At 52.9% G+C, this 15,995-nt stretch overlaps 1 protein-coding gene across 3 annotated transcripts in view; it reads right to left on the bottom strand.

Annotated features, from left to right (window-relative positions):
* Window positions 1–15,995, bottom strand: part of UNC13B (unc-13 homolog B) — a 167,232-nt gene that overhangs the window by 21,807 nt on the left and 129,430 nt on the right. For all 3 annotated transcript variants that reach the window (XM_081942076.1, XM_081942075.1, XM_081942074.1), the window contains 7 exons: window positions 11,276–11,439; window positions 10,389–10,539; window positions 9,825–9,893; window positions 5,166–5,255; window positions 3,414–3,548; window positions 1,223–1,356; window positions 655–740 (listed from right to left, as the gene is read on the bottom strand). In XM_081942076.1, coding sequence (XP_081798202.1) covers window positions 655–740; window positions 1,223–1,356; window positions 3,414–3,548; window positions 5,166–5,255; window positions 9,825–9,893; window positions 10,389–10,539; window positions 11,276–11,439 — 829 coding nt within the window. The remainder of the gene's footprint in view (window positions 1–654; window positions 741–1,222; window positions 1,357–3,413; window positions 3,549–5,165; window positions 5,256–9,824; window positions 9,894–10,388; window positions 10,540–11,275; window positions 11,440–15,995) is intronic.

Here is a 15,995-nt window from a genome sequence, read left to right on the forward strand (position 1 = left end):
GGAGGGGGGGGGGGGCAGAGAGTGAAGAGGCTGTCAGGTGGGCAATGGGAAATGCCAAGGCAAGAAAGAAGCCCCCCTCCCCCTGTTTTTGCAGCCTGGTGTGGCCTGGTGTGTTTCTGGGGGGCAATCCCCACCTATCTAGAAGCTCCACTTCCAGCCCTCCCCCCTCCAGCCCCAGGGAGGCAGCCATCGGAAGTGGCTTCCCCCATCACGGGCAGAATCTGAAACTGAAATCGGCTCCCTCCCCCCAATTTAGGGGGCCTCAACTTACAACCGTCCGTTTAGTGATAGTTCAAAGTTACAACAGCACTTGGAAAAAGTTCAGCCACAAAGGGGTGGGGAGCTGTAGGGATCTTTACTTTACTTTACTTTTATTTAGATTTTTATACCGCCCCCTCTCCCCAAAGGGACTCGGTAAGTCCCCCTTTTCAGGTAGGTTGTAACTCTGAATTGTCAGTAGAAACCGGTTGAAAGTCGAGGCCTACCCGAATGGACGTCATTCCTACGGTCCCTTCCACAAAATTCTCCTTCTGGTTACCTGAACGGCCTTAAGACACCCTTAACACACACACCCCTTGACCATCACCAGGGAAAAGCCACAGAGCTCTCCCACAAAACGTGGCCTTGCTGTCAGTGGCCGAGAAGAGGACTCACCTTCCATGGCGTATTTCATGTCCTGAGCGAAGAGGTTCCACATGACTTCCGCGCTTATCTTGCCCACCGCCAGTTCTTGGGGAAACCTGCGTCCGGAGTGGGAGGTGGTGTTCAAGGGATGCCCCGCGGCTGATGGGGGACGTCCCTGCTGTGTCCCTGCCCGGTAGGGGCTCCTTGCCCGGAGACATCCCAGCCAGAGGCCCTCCAGCTTCCCCCAGGGTCTCCCCACGGGGGCTTCCTGGTCCCATTCAGGCTGTGCCAAGCCTTCCCCGCCAGCGCTGCTGCCTGCACCCCCCCCCACCCTCGAGCAAACGAGCGCAGGCAGTCCCCAGCTCCGGGGCCACAGGCCTTGGCATGCAGGCAGGGTGGGGGCACCGGACGAGGAACCGCTCTCACCCCTCTGCTGGGCGCTAAGCGGAAGTCGCCATCTCAACTACACAGTTACTGTTCCACAGACGGACAGACAGACACAGACGGACAACAGACAGGTCCTGCGGAAGGACACCACGGACAGACGGACAGCAGAGCTCCGGCCGGCTGTTTGTGTGCCGAGGAGAGCGTCCCTTACTGGTTGAGGACAGGGGCGTAGGAGTTCTTGTCCTCTTCCGCAATGGAGACGATGAGCGTGATGAGTTTGGGCCAGAAGTCCAGGTTCTTCACGCTGGGACCCTGCTCCTCGGGGGGCAGCTCCTGCGCTTTGTTCTGGGGGAGACCAAGGGCCCTCAGACAAGGGCTCTCCCTAGCCCCCCCCCCCGCATACACACGCTGCCCCCCCCTCTCCAGTGGGGGCTGTGAGGGGATCTGCTAATCCCGTTTGGGCAGAAGAGGGGTGCCCTCCCCCTCATGCTCTGCTGCAGAAGGAAGCAGCCCCCCCTCCCGTCTCCCCCCCCCACTTTACTCAGGAGAATCCCTTCTTGGCTAGATTTTCCTTTTGCTTGTTCAGGTTCAACCTCACTACGCTCGGATTAGTGAGAATAAGAGCCGTAGCCCTTAGACTTACCGTATTTTTCAGAGTATAAGACGCACCTTTTTTCCTCTAAAAAGAGGCTGAAAATCTGGGTGCGTCTTATACACCGAATACAGCATTTTTTTGCCTCCCAAAGCCCCGCCCCCTTCACCAAAATGGATGTGCATAGACTTACGAAGGCTTTCAGGCAGCTCCTGGGGGCTGGGGAGGACAGACATTAGCAAAAAGTGGGCCATTCCCCCCCCCCCCCCCGTCCCCAGCAGCACTCTATAAGCCTCCATAAGGCTATGTATGCATTTTTCTTGACAAAAAACGGCCGGTTTTGTGAAAAATTGGCCATTTTTTCTCTTCCCCCCCCCCACCTCTAGGAGCACTCTGCAAGCCCCCACAAGGCTATTCATGCCTTTTATTTGAAAACAAAACGGGCCCGTTTTCATGACAAACGGGCTGTTTTGGGGAGGTTTGCAGAGTGCATAACCTTTTTCCCCCCCTTTCGGAAAGCTCTTTAGTTAGAGTGGTTGATGAGTTTTAGGTGCTGCAGATTGTCAGCGATTTCCTTCTCCAGCACATGGATAAATACACCTGGCAACATCTCCCTACCTACCTACTCTCTCTCTCCCCCCCTACCAACCTACTGTATTTATCTCTCTCTATTTCTCTCTCTCTATCCCTTTATCTACCTACCTACTCTCTCTCTCTCTCCCACCTACCTACTGTATTTCTCCTCTCTCTCTCTCTTCCTCTATCTACTTATATACTTACCTACCCTTTCTCTCTCTCCCTATCTACATACTGTATTTATCTCTCTCTCTCTATCCCTTTATCTACCTATCCACTTTCTCTCTCCCCCTACCTACCTACTGTATTTCTCTCTCTATTTTTCTCTCTCTATCCCTCTACCTACCAACCTACCTACTCTCTCTCCCCACCTATCTACTGTATTTCGCTCTCTCTCTCTCCATTTCTCTCTCTCTATCCCACTACCTACCTACCCTCTCTCCCTATCTACTGTATACAATACAATACAATACAATACAATAGTAGAGTTGGAAGGGACCTTGGAGGTCTTCTAGTCCAACCCCTTGCCTAGGCAGGAAACCCTATACCGTTCTAGACAGATGGCTATCCAACATCTCCTTAAAGACTTCCAGTGTTGGGGCATTCACAACTTCTGGAGGCAACTTCTGTTCCATTGATTAATTGTTCTAACTGACAGGAAGTTTCTCCTCAGTTCTCAGTTGCTTCTCTCCTTGAGAGTATTTCTCTCTCTCTCTCTCCCTACCTACCTACCTACCTACCTACACTCTCTCTCCCTACCTATCTACTATATTTCTCTCTCTTTCTCTCCCTCTCTATCCCTTTATCTACCTACCTACCAATTTTTTTAAAAAAATTGCCTCTTCAAAACCCTGATGTGTCTTATACTCCGAAAAATACGGTACATTCCACTTCACAATGCTTTACGGCCATCTCTAAGCGGTTTACAGTCTCCGGTCCCCAAAAATCTGGGTCCTCCTTTGACCCACCTTGGAAGGATGGGGGGATGGGAGACCAACCTTGAGCCGGTCAGGATCGAACCGCTGGCAGTGGGAATGCAGAGTTTCTCCTGCCATCCTGCTCTCTGGCCACAGAGCCACCAGGCCTCAGCAGCTCCCTCCTTCTCAAGGGGCCTCTTGCCTACCTCAGGGACTCAGGCGGGCGGGCGGGGGGTGTTAGACCCTCAGGACAGCCTGGCTCACCCATCTCCCCCAAAACACACACACGCGCGCACACACACACACACGCTACGTACTGGGTCCACCTGATACTCCCGGCTGTACAGCTCGTGGCAGTTGTTGAAGATGTACTCATAGGTGGAGTTGAGGCAGGCCCTGACGCAGCCCTTGACCACCTGGCTGGCACGAGGGGGGCTCTGCAGCTCCTGGACCTGGGTAGACAGATGGGGGAGCCGGGGGTGAGGAGGGCTGGGTTCCCATCTCCATCCCGACCTCTCTTCCCCGGGCAGCCCTGCTGCTCAGGACACCCCAGGACGTCCCAGACGGTCTTTCCCAGAAGGTCTTCAGCCCCCATGGGGAGCTTGATCCAAAGGCCAGGCCAGGAGTTCCTCCCAGGGGCTGCCCCAAGACTCTGGCCCAGAAGGGGCCTGCAAGAGGGGCCCTCTCCCACTTCCACATTCCTGTCACCCGGAGGGAGGGGTGTGCTTCCACACTAGCCAGCTTAAAGCTCCTGGAGGCCCATTGTCTCATCCTAAAAAAGCCTTGCCCACCCTTGAGGAGCCCCCCCTCCTAATGGGTCATAATGCCATAGAGTCCTGGGACCTGGAGGACTTCTAGCACAAGCCCCCCCCCCCCCGAGGGCCCCAGGGCATGGGGCGACATCTCCAAGGGCAGGTGGAAGGACCTGGCCAGGCAGGCAGCCTCTTTGGACCGAGCCCCCCAGGGAGAACTTTCCAGTCCTTCGGGGGGAGGGATCTTCAGCAAGCGGGGGGGGCAAGCGGGATACATTAAATAGGCCTACAAAGCTGACTTGACAGCTTGGGGGAGGGGTGTGAATGTCCCAGGCGCAAACAAGGTTCCCTGGCCCTTCCTGCCAGGGGGACACGGACACTTTGGCTTGTCAGAAATGGTTTCACAGGCTTCCCATTAATTGAAGAGAGATAAATACCAATTTCACAGGCCATCAGCCTCCTCCGCTGGGGACAGGCAGCGTCTCCCCCTCCTCCTCCTCCTCCTCCTCCTCCTCCTCCTCCATGTAAGACCAAAGGCCTTGTTCTGGCTCCCCTCCTGCCTCCAGAGGTGCCCCCCCCCAAGAGTTCGCCTAATGGGCAAGCCAGGTCTTGGCAGCCTGCTAGGGCCATGGGCAAGATCAGCGCAGAGGGATTGCAGAGCGGCGGCGGCTGGACGTGAAGGGAAGTCCAGGCAGACGGGGGGGGGGAGCCGGGCTGAGCCCAACGCGGAGGAGTTCTCCCTGCCTTCCACAGGGGGGGGAGGGAGGGGGGCATGAGGGGATCCCGTCTCAGAGGTGGATGGAATGGAAAGGAGGGGCCCTGGATGCACTGGAGCAAGCACCCCCCCCCCCCAAAGTGCAGGAGCAGGAGGAGGGGGCCCAAGGAAGAACATCATCTCCTGCCCTCCAAAAAGAACCCAAAATTGAAATCGAGGTTGCTTCCTCTCCCAGGAGGGGAGAGGAGGAACAGGGGAGCCCTTCGCCTATGGCCAGGTGGCCAGGGCAGCCTCCTCCCAACTTTGAAAAGGGGTGAGGGGGGTGCACAGATCCACACTGGCTCCCCCTTTCCTGTTCCCTTTCAGGTCTGGGCTCTGCCCTTCCAGGCGTGAGCAGCTGGGGGGGGGGTGACAGGAGCTGGGAGGGCTGCAAAAAGAAGGTGGCACGGAGGCCTCCCACAGGCCACACACCCCCGGGGGCCAGATGAGGAAATCCCCGTCCCCTCCCCCCCAGCTTACAGAGTCCCCTGAGGTGACCCATCATTTGGGGAGCCTGCACCCCAAAGGTCTGGAGCCCCAAGAATCTGAGCGGACAGTCCTACCTTCATTCGGAAGAAGGTGATGCTGGTCAGCAGGTCCACGGTGGACTTGAGGTCCTGCAGGCGCTCCCGGTTGCTGGCGGGGAAGTTGTTCTGTGGGCAGGAACAGAGAGGGGCTTTTCAAGGGACCCTGGAAGACGCCCACCAGCCCTGCAGCAGCAGCAGCAGCAGGGACCCCGTCCCAGCAGGAGCTGTGGCTGAAAGGCCGGGGAGGGGCTCAAGCCTGGGGGGGGGGCAGCGTTTGCTCTCTAGACCCCCCTCGCCTTCCTGCCTACCAAGCAACACGGAGGCGGAGGGGAGAGGAAGCCAGACCCATACTGGCTTGAGCCATCTTGGGATGAGCAAGGATACGCTTCCTCCACTGGTACATACACACACACACACTCAAACTCCACGCCCGGATTATGTGACATCTGAATTTGCCTCGGGGGTGGGGGGTGGGGGGAGAAAAAGCCTCTGCACCCCCAGCCAGAGTTCCTGAGCTCCTTTCTTCTGCTTGATGAGTGTCTCAGGTGCAAAATGTCCGCCTTTCCCGACCGCCCAGGGCAACGACTCCGGCTGCCTTGGACAAGGGCCTTATAGTCTAGGTGTCCATTTGATGACTCCAATCCCTTGTTCTGGCCCGCCTGGCTTACGAATGGGCTGGAGACCCCCGGAGACCCTCCGGCTCCCCTGGCTATAGGAGGAGCCCGTTTTCTGAACCATGAAGGCCCAGCAAAAGCGGCTCTGCTCAACCCAAGGTGGATAACCCTGAATAAGGTGGACCTGGTTTGCAAAGCACCCTGTTTGCGCTGGCTCCTCTTTTGGGGGCAGCCGAGCCCCTTCTCCCCCCTCCTCAATGCTGGAGAAAACCCCAAAGCCAGGCCCCCCTCCCTGCGTTCCCCAAAGGTGCAGGGCAGCACTGAGGGCCCCAGGGGGAAGTCAAGGGGGAAGGAAGGGGCGGGGTCCGTTTCAGGCAGTGGATGACAACGTCCGGTCAGTTCCCTCGGCTGCTGACAAATCTCTTTGGGTTTCCTCTTCCAAAGCGGCCAGAGAGCAGAAGGCAAGGCAGCCACACCAGAGAGAGAAAATCCCCTCCTTCCAGGTGTGAAAATAATGCGTGGCAAAAGCCCTTCCCCCGCTTTGCTCCCTGAGACGAAAGCTGTTGGGGACAATCCATGAAGAGCCCCTCCCTCACTCAACAGAGTCTCATCGATACAAGCCAGGCTTCACTCAGCAAGTGGCCGAATGAAGAAGCCCCTTATCCCAGCATTAAAGCCCTTTCCCCCCAACGATGCCTGCAATTCCCAGGGGGCCTTCTCCATGTTTCCCCAGCCAAGGTGAGGTGAGGGTGGGGAATGGAGAGGGGAGAGGAAGGGGGCTTCAGTCCAGCCAGGGCCAAAGTAGAAGAGGCCCTGAGGCCTGGAATGACCCTCTCGGTGGCTCTTGAGATGCCCTCTGCCCCTGGCACCAAGAGAGGACCGGCTCCTGCCAAGGGGGTTTCTCCACTCTTATGGCCACAATGCCGTTCTTAAGAGAGGCTTTGCTCTGGGTCACTCGAGGCTCCCCGTACCTTCCAGCTTCCTCAGGTCCACAACCAGGGAAGGCCAAGAGAGCACAATCCGAAGGAAAGTGGACATCACTCATTCATCTATGAAGATCCTCATCCAGATCAGGCAGCTGGACTTGCTTGGTTTTTCCTTGAGGACGTTTAGCTTCGCATCCAAGAAGCGGAAGAAGCCTCTTGGATGAGGAGTGAAACCTCTTCAAGGAAAAACCAAGGATCTCTGGTTGCCTTTTGAAAAAGCATCTTTGGAACATCACATCGTCCCAAGAGGCAACGCATCTGATTTGATGAGTGAAATATGCCGTGTCCCCCCTCCACCCCCTCAAGCAAGTCATGCTGGCCATACTCCAAGGCAGAAGCCGGGGGTCCTCCTGATGATCTGGATCAGAACTAGGATTGCCCTGGAGGCCCTGAACTCCGGAGCCACTTCGGACTCTGTCTCTGGGGAAGGCAGGCTGGACTCTCCCAGGGCTCTGAGTCGGGGAAGGCCCACCGACCAGCCCACGACAGCATTCAGGGCCACAGATGAGGGGCCAATGGAACAGCGTCAGGAACAGATCCCTAGAGACCAAGTTCATCCACAGGATCGATCTGCAAGCCCCCTGAACGATCACAACCCGTCCCTGCTCTGGACTCACGGTTGGTGCCAACCTGAACTCCAAGCGTGCCCATCGACTAAAGAGGCTCCCTCAACTCAGTATCCACCCAGGTCTTGGTTATGCCTCTCAGCCCTCAAAGGATCGGATAGGAAGAGAGGAGCCACACGGCTTCCAGTGAGCAGGCCCTCAGGCTGAGTCCATAGGGCAGCGATGGCGAACCTTTTTTGGTTCGCGTGCCACAAGCCCCGGAGGCCCTCCGGAGGCTTCCCTGAAGCCTTCGGAACGCTTACAACCACCCTCCGGGTTGCTCGGAGAGACGTTTTAAGCGCTCCGAAGGCATCAGGGAAGCCTCCGGACGGTCCCTGACGCCTTCAGAACGCTTAAAACCACCCTCCAAGCAAACCGGAAGTGACTTTCGCATTGCTCGGAGGGTCGTTTTAAGCGCTCCGAAGGCGTCAGGGAAGCCTCCGGACGGTCCCTGAAGCCTTCTGAACGCTTAAAACGACCCTTCGAGCAACCCGGAAGTGACTTCCGCATTGCTCGGAGGGTGGTTTTAAGCGCTCCGAACACGTCAGGGAAGCCTCCGGACGGTCCCTGAAGCCTCCGGGGGGGGGGGCAGGGGAGGCTCTTTTCGCCCTCCCCAGGCTCCTATAAAGCCTCTGGAGCCTGGGGAAGGCAAAAAATAGCTTTTAAAAAGGTGAACTCAGCCTCGCGTGCCCTGACAAATGGCTCTGCGTGCCACTTGTGGCACACGTGCCATAGGTTCGCCATCACTGCCATAGGGGGTTGTGGAAGAGAGAACTCGAACCAAAGGCCAAAGAGGCTCTCTGCATGAGTGGCTCATCACCCCCCCTCCTCTTCCCACCACAGCTGAGAAGTTCCAGCCGGCACCAGAGCCCCCAGCCCACCTCCTACAAACCCTCCACCTCAATTGGGACCTTGCTCTCAATGGACCAATCATTTGGGGGCCTCCCCCCTTCTCCATGGATTCCAGTGGGCTGCAGGGAGTCTCACTGCACAGAGAGGGCCAGGTGGCTCCTATCCACACCAACCTCCAGTCCAACCTCAACCTCTCTCCTCTCTTGCCATGCTCCATCTTTCTTGGTCACACATTCCTGGTAGCTGTGGCTGGATGACTGTGGACCAGTCATCTTCCCCATAGCTGTGCAACTGCTCCGGGTGCAGGCAAAACCCGGAATCTGAAGCGGAGCCCTCCCTCTCCACCAGCAAGACGGATCTTCTCCAGCCTCCTGGAGGCCCAGGCCTGATGGTCCTCCAATTGATGCCTCCTCCGCCCCATCTAAGCCACACCTCCATAACCAGCAGCACACACATATGGTGCTATCAGCTTAACCAGCGGAACAGCTTGCCACCAGAGGTTGTGGGTGCACCATCACTGGAGGTTTTTAAGAAGAGTCTAGACAGTCCCTTATCTGAAATGGTTGAGGGTCTCCTGCTTGAGCAGGGGGCTGGACTAGAAGACCTCCAACGTCCCTTCCAGTTCTATTCTGATTGATTGATTGAGCGAGCTCCTGGGCCTTGTCACAAACACACAACTCACTCTGGCCTGTCCTTAAGAAATCTAGTGAGCAGCTTCCATGTTCCTCCTCAGCTGCCACTTCTCCAAGCTGAACTTCTGTCCCTCCCTCCGTCTCTCCACACAGAGCGGAGCTTCTGCCCTCTGACCAGTCTTGCTGCCCTTTAAATGTGGGGCCCAGAAGTGGACTCAGGATGCCTGGCAAAGGCAGATAAAAGTGGGGCGATTCCTTCCCAGGGTGGGAAGAACCCAATTCTGTGGCTCTCCCTGATTTGCAGCCTCGTCCCGCTGCATTTCGCACTCGTCCACACATCCCACGTCCAACTTTTGCAGGCAACTCCGGACACAGGGTCTTCCTCGGGCAACCCTCCCTCGCCCAGGCGACCCTCTTCTCTGACAGCGCAGTCTGCTCTCCTCCCCTGAGGCCAGACGTTAGCGCTCGTCTCATCTCATGCAGCTCATTTCACTAACGTCTCCAGATGATTGTGAATTTCACGTTTTCTATCTTGTAGGTCATCTGCAAATTGGCTAAGCCTTCCTTCCTGCTCTTCCCCCAGGTCATTAACACACACACACACACACACACACACACACACACACACACACTTCTCCCAACCGATTAAGAAACAAAATAAGAAGCTGCTTATGTGGAGTTGGCAAATTCAGTAGGCTTTGGGTCAGTCTCCCCTGATCCTCTGGACCTCTCAGGTGTCCTGAATCATTTCCATAAGGCAGGTAAATGTTCTCAGATCAAAGGAAGCTGCAACCTCCATTGCAACCAAGGAAATCCTTCAGGGAAACGGGCAGCAGGACCCCTCCCCAGGGACCATTGGGGGCTGGCCAGTGGTGCCCTGGGAGGCTGGGGGTCCGTGGATCGTGGCTCCTCACTGCCAGAGAGGCCACTGGGCAGGCCCTGAAGTCAAGACCCCAGGGGGGGGGGGTGGTGGGGGGAATGGGAGGTTGCCATGTGGGGCCCATACCCTGTACATGGAGAGGTCAATCCGGAGGGAATTGTGCAGCTGGTCCAGCAATTTCACGAACCTCTCCTTCTGTCGGGAAAGAGGAGGAAAGAGAGCAGGCGTCAAGAGGGCTTTCTTGGGCTATTTCTCGGGAGGGTCCAAAAATGGGTGTCCCCCCCCCCCGGAAGGCATTGGAGGGGGGGGGGGGCTGACCAATGAGATGAAACTATCGGCCAGTCTGAGGGGGAATTCAAGTCTCAGGCTGAAAGGCCGAGTCTTCCCTGAGGAGCAGCTGCCCCCCAGTGGGCCGTCTTGCCAAGTCCAACCTCCGAAAAGTGTGGGGCAGCCCCAGAGGGTCTCAGAGGCATTTTCTGTCTCCCAGCCTCAAGGGGGGCCTGGGGCTTCTTTTTCTGCTCCACCCCCCTCAAGCTCTCCCAGATATTCAAGCCTCCCAAGAGCCCCTCCGGCCTCCCAGCAGCACCCCAGCGCTGTCGCCCCACCAACCCCTGTGGGCAGCAGCAGCCACGGGTCCCTCTGTCCACAGAAAGAGGCCCCAGCTGAGGCTGAACAGTGGGGAGGACTTACCCCAAAGTTTGAGGCCGAGAAGCGGTCGGAGGCGGAGACCTGGGTGGAGGCCGTGGTGTGGGCATAGTAGGCATTGATGTTGGCCAGCAACGTGCTCATGACGGCCGGCACTCCGGGACACATGTATTTGGACGAAAGACACGCAAAATGCCTGGGGGGAGGGGGAGGGACAGAAGCAAGAAAGTGGCACTTGGGCCCCTTCTCTTCCCCTCTTCTCCCTCCCTCCCTCCCCCCCCCAGCCTCGGCCTTCCTTCCAGGTGCTCCCAGTGGTGGGGAGAGCAAGGCCAGAGCCTGAGAGCCAAACCTTCTCCTACCTGGGCCCAGGCAAAAGCAGGGATGGCCCACCTCTACCCTCCTCTCAGTCATGCCGGTTATGGCTAGGACCACTTCCCTCCCTCCTGATCTGTCCTGCAAGGGGGTTCCTTTTCGAGCGCCCCCCTCCCTTCTCCACACCAGGTTCTGCTGACTTTCCTCAACCCCTCCCCCCCAGCCCATGTTGTGGGGATTCTGGCTTTCTTTTCTGGGGTGCCATGAAGGGAGAACACACATCTGAGGCCATTTCCTTCTGGACAATGGCAGGAGGAGCCCAGGGGAACTGAGGGGCTCTGCAGAACCTGCCAGGCAGCCGAGCAGGAATCCTGCAGCCTCAAGAGAAGGAAAAACTGCCCCCCCAATTGGGCTCATCTCCTGCAGCTCCAGGGGCTGGGGGCAAATGGTCATCTGGAGCCGGGCAAGGAGGGGGTCCTTCATCAACAGCAGCCGAGTTGAAGAAACTCCCCCCCTCCAGAGTTTGGGGATCAACACCCTCCCCCGACTGCCCTCGGAGGCTGGGAAAGCCGCTTGGCCCCGGGACTAAGGCAGAGGGTCAGGTGTGGTTGGGTACTCACGTCATGGCTTGGTAGATGGACTCGATCCCGTAGCGCATGGCAAACTCATCCACGATCTCCTGGCCAATCTCCTCAAAGTACACCTTCCAGGCGTCGTCTCCTTTGGCCTCGGGGATCTTCACCACGCCGCTTCCTTGGACATCCGTCAGGTAGTGGAAGAGGTTCTGGAAAGGAGACCCCAAGAGGCTCCCAGGAAAGGGCCCGACAAGGCGGGGAGGGGGGGAAAGACCCAGACTCATTCCTTGACTGCCTCCTCCCCCCCGGCCCAGGTGTGGCTCCTGCTCTCCACACCTCTGCCCTTTTCCTGCAGGGCTGACCGAGTTGGCTGCCACTTCTAGATTGTCCCCAGAGCCCCTTGTGTGGCTTTGCCCGCCAATGTCTGACCCCCTGCTTTTGGGGTGTCCCCATGTCAGCCATGCTGCCTGAAATTTCCCAGCTGGTCCGGCTCCAGGATGGGCGTCCCCTGCTCCTGAGCTTTGGCCAGATGCATGGGGGGAGGGGGAAAAGGATGGGGATGGAGAGCTCTCGGCCACTTCCTCTCCCTACACAGCCCTGGCCCCTGGCTCGGGGGGGCCCTCGGCCTCCTGCCTGGCTCCCCGTCTGAGCCTTCGGACACAAGGGCCCCTGGGTGACTCCTGGGGCTTTCCTGGCAGGCCTTTCATGAGCCCAACTGGGCAACCTCAGCTGCTCTGAGGGTGGCAGTCAGAGGCCCTGAGGAGATTCCCTAGTTGGGCTCATGAAACGTCTGTAAGAAAACAGCCAAGCTCACAATTGATTTTTATACCAAATGGACTATAGTACAGAAAAATTTGAAAATGAGTAAAAGAATAATAACCACTGGCTCTGCAACAACAACACCCTTCTCCTCACCAGCAGGACAAAGATCAATACAGACAATGTTGCAACAGGAAAAAGAAAAGGGAGAGAAGGCAGTTACCTTAGAGATGATTATGTAAGGAATTAAGAATTTGCAAGCAAAAACAGATACCATAGAAAAGAGAACAGAAAACATGGAAAAAAGAATTGACACAATAGAACAACGAATGGGAAACAGTGAACAACGAACTGAGAACATGGAACAAAAAGCAGTTAAAACGGATGAAAAAATTGATAGTTTCAACAAATGAGAACCTAGTACAAATAATATCTGAAATTTTGACAAATGTATTAGAGATATCCCAAGAGAAGATGATGGATGGCATAGATGAAGCATTCCGAGTATATACAAGATATGCAATGAGAAATGCCCTTCCAAGGGAAGTCCACGTAAGATTTACTAAGAAAGCAACTAAACTACAAATACTACAGAAAACGAGAGATAGAAAATTAGAATATAAAGGCAAGGAGATTGTAGTTCTGAAACAAATTCCAAGAAGAGTGAGAGAGAAGAGAATATCAATTTTTGACTAAGGTTCTGATTAAAAAAGGTGTTAATTATAGATGGCTCATACCAGAAGGTCTATTATTTGCATGGCAAGGATCAAGATATAGAATAGATACAATCGATAAGGCAGAAGCTTTCTATGCAGAACACTTTAGAGAAATGGCTGAGAAAACTGGAAAAGAGGAACTATTGGCACAACTACTAGAGGCACCCATAATTGAGATTGAAAAAGTAGAAGGTGCTGTAGGCGGAATTGATAAAGGTGCGGTGGGTGGTGTAAATCCCAGAGAACAACGAGAACCCAGATCAACTAGAGCTATAAATCCTGTATATAAAGTATAAACATGGAGGGAAATAATGGTCACAATCAACATAAATGGACTTAACTCAGCAATTAAAAGAAGGAAAATATTTCACAAATTAGAAAAGCTAAAACTTGACATAATCTGCCTACAAGTGCATATTCAAAAGAGACATGAATACCTACTAGCACAACCAAAGCTTGGAAAAATGTTTACTACACTGGCGAACTGTAAGAAAAGAGGAGTGATCTTCTATATTAAAAATACTATTCCATCGAAACTAATCTATGCAGATGAAGAGGGAAGAATCTTGATAGTGGAAATTATGGATAATATTAAAAAAATACTCTTAATTACAATTTATGCTCCTAATGAAAAACAAGATGACTTTTACAAAAAACTCCACAAAAAAATGTCTGATTTGGACTATGTTGATATTTGTATGATGGGAGATTTCAATGGCATTATAAACCAGAACATGGACTACAAAACACACAAAACAACAAAGTTAAATAGAAAATTGCTTCCAAAATCCTTTTTCAGGATGCTAGATGAAATAAATCTAAATGATATTTGAAGAGAAAGAAATCCTACAAAAGAACAATATACTTTTGGGAGATCACTTCCAGTTTCCGAAGGTGACGGACATTGGTCCGCTGTTCGCTTCTCCGGTAGGCTCCTTTTAGGAGCACAGTGGGTCTTGGAGGGGCCACCTGCCGTAGGGCAGCTTGCTGGAACCCCCTGGATAGACGGCAGCCATGGGGGTGGGGGTCTCCAGTTTCGCCTTAGGAGCCGGGGAGCGTAGGGGGTGCATAACAGCACCTTCGCTGAATGGATTCCGGAAGGAAAGAGTTAACTACATGCAGCGGCTGAAGTGCTGGAGGTGAGAAATTCCCTCCAATCTCCTTAATTGCTTTTAACTGACGAGTAGCGGCTTTTTTACAAGTTGTGAATTCAATCTGTTTGAAGTAGGAAGATTGGAGGGGGGTTGTTTTTTCTTCTTCTACCCCTCTCAGGCAAAGTGGCATTTGGACTGTGTCTCAATCTCGGAATGGAGATAGAGAGCAAAAAAATTGAATTAGCGACTTCCGATGGTGCCACTGGCCTTGGAGGACGCTCCCTCGGGAATGCCAGTCCTGTGTTTGAGTAACAAGCTGCTAGGATAGCATAAATCAGCTGTCCAGCAGTTTGAAAACCTCCCCCTCAGGAAAAGAAGGGGAGGTGAGCTGTTTGGCATAGGGTAGAGGCGCCCAGCGGCCCCAGAAGCAATTCTGTGGCTTTAAGGGTGTGAATTCCCCAGGAAGCCCGACAATCTCCTCATCTCGGGATTCTTCTGCCTTTGCAGAAACAAAAGACAGCATCCACCCCTGCTGTTTCAACGCTTATTCTACATCTGAACAAGACGCAGGTGGAGCAAACCAGGAGGACAATATATTGCAAATACAAGCCGTAGATTATATCTCTTTCTGTAAACTAAAAGGCAACTTTAAAAAAAAAAAAATGGCGCCGGAATAATAAAGGGTGCGTTGAAAACGAAAGTGAAGCGGAAAGCTGATTAGCACTTGTTAAGTGCTTGTTAGTGCTACAGGAAGACTTGAGAGAAGAGGGGGATTTTCTGGACTGAACAAATTGGTTGCTTAAAAGCTTGATTTGAATACTTCGAAATGGCTTCTGAGCAGGCAAAATTCAATGTTCCAAAAAGTGCTGGTAGTTCGCCAGCACAGTCACAAAAGTTGCAGTCTTTACTACCTCCGGTGGAAACACAATCACAAACCCTGACACTGGAGGCTCTACAAAATAACTTACAAAATGCATTAAAAGAACAGGCAGTTGTCTTGGAGGGGAAAATTGCAAGTGCCTTTAAAGATGTCTCTGATGAAATATCTGGAATTAAGGATTTAATCCAAACACGTAACCAAGAGATAAGGGAGGATATAGTTGAGGCACTTAAAGGATTATTTGGTTACGTAACATCTCTCGATGAGAAGGTGGAAGAAATTAATGAGTCTAATACAAAGTTGGACAACAAACTCATGTAGGCACAAAGTAAAATTGATAAGTCGGAGGCAGAGCTTACAATGATACAATATAGAACAATGGAATTTGCCCTGAGGATAAGGGGTTTGAAAGAACATAGCCAAGAAAATTTAAGAGAGATTTTTGCAGATGCTCTCGCTCAATTAACTGGGAAACCAAAGGCTGAATGCGCTTGGCAAATCAACAAAATTTACCGCGTTAATTCATGGATTGCCAGACAAAGACAACTGCCAAGAGATATTGTAATCTATTTTGTCACCAGGGAAATTAGGTGTTTTCCCAAGCTTTGGTTGTATTAGTAAATGTTCATGTCTCTTTTGAATATGCACTTCTTGTAGACAAATTAAGTCACATTTTAATTTTTCTAGTTTATGAAATATTTTCTTTATTTTAATTGTTAGGTCCATTAATATTAATTGTAATCATTTTTTCCCTCCATGTTCATACTTTATATACAGGATTTATAGCTCTAGTTGATCTGGGTTCTCGTTGTTCTCTGAGGATTACACCGCTCACCGCGCCTTCTTCCTTATCAATTCTGCCTAAGGCTCCTTCTACTTTTTCAGTCTCGATTATAGGTGTCTCCAGTAGTTGCACTAATAATTCTTCTTTTCCAGTTTTCTCAGCCATTTCTCTAAAATGTTCTGCGTAAAAAGCTTCTGCCTTGTCAATTGTATCTATTCTGTATCTTTGTCCTTGCCATGTAAATAATAAACCTTCCGGTATGAGCCATCTATAATTAACAGCTTATTTCATCAGGACCTTAGTCAAGAATTGATATTCTCTTCTCTTCTCTCTTACTCTTCTCGGAATTTGTTTCAACACTACAACCTCTTTACCTTTGTATTCTAGTTTTCTATCTCTCATTTTTTGTAATATTTGTAGTTTGGTTACTTTCTTAGTAAATCTTACATGGACTTCCCTTGGAAGAGCATTTCTCATTGCGTATCTTGTATATACTCAAAATGCTTCATCTATACCATCCATCATCTTCTCT

This window comes from Natrix helvetica, assembly GCF_964273705.1.
Source record: "Natrix helvetica genome assembly, chromosome: 2".
NCBI lineage: Eukaryota > Metazoa > Chordata > Lepidosauria > Squamata > Natricidae > Natrix > Natrix helvetica.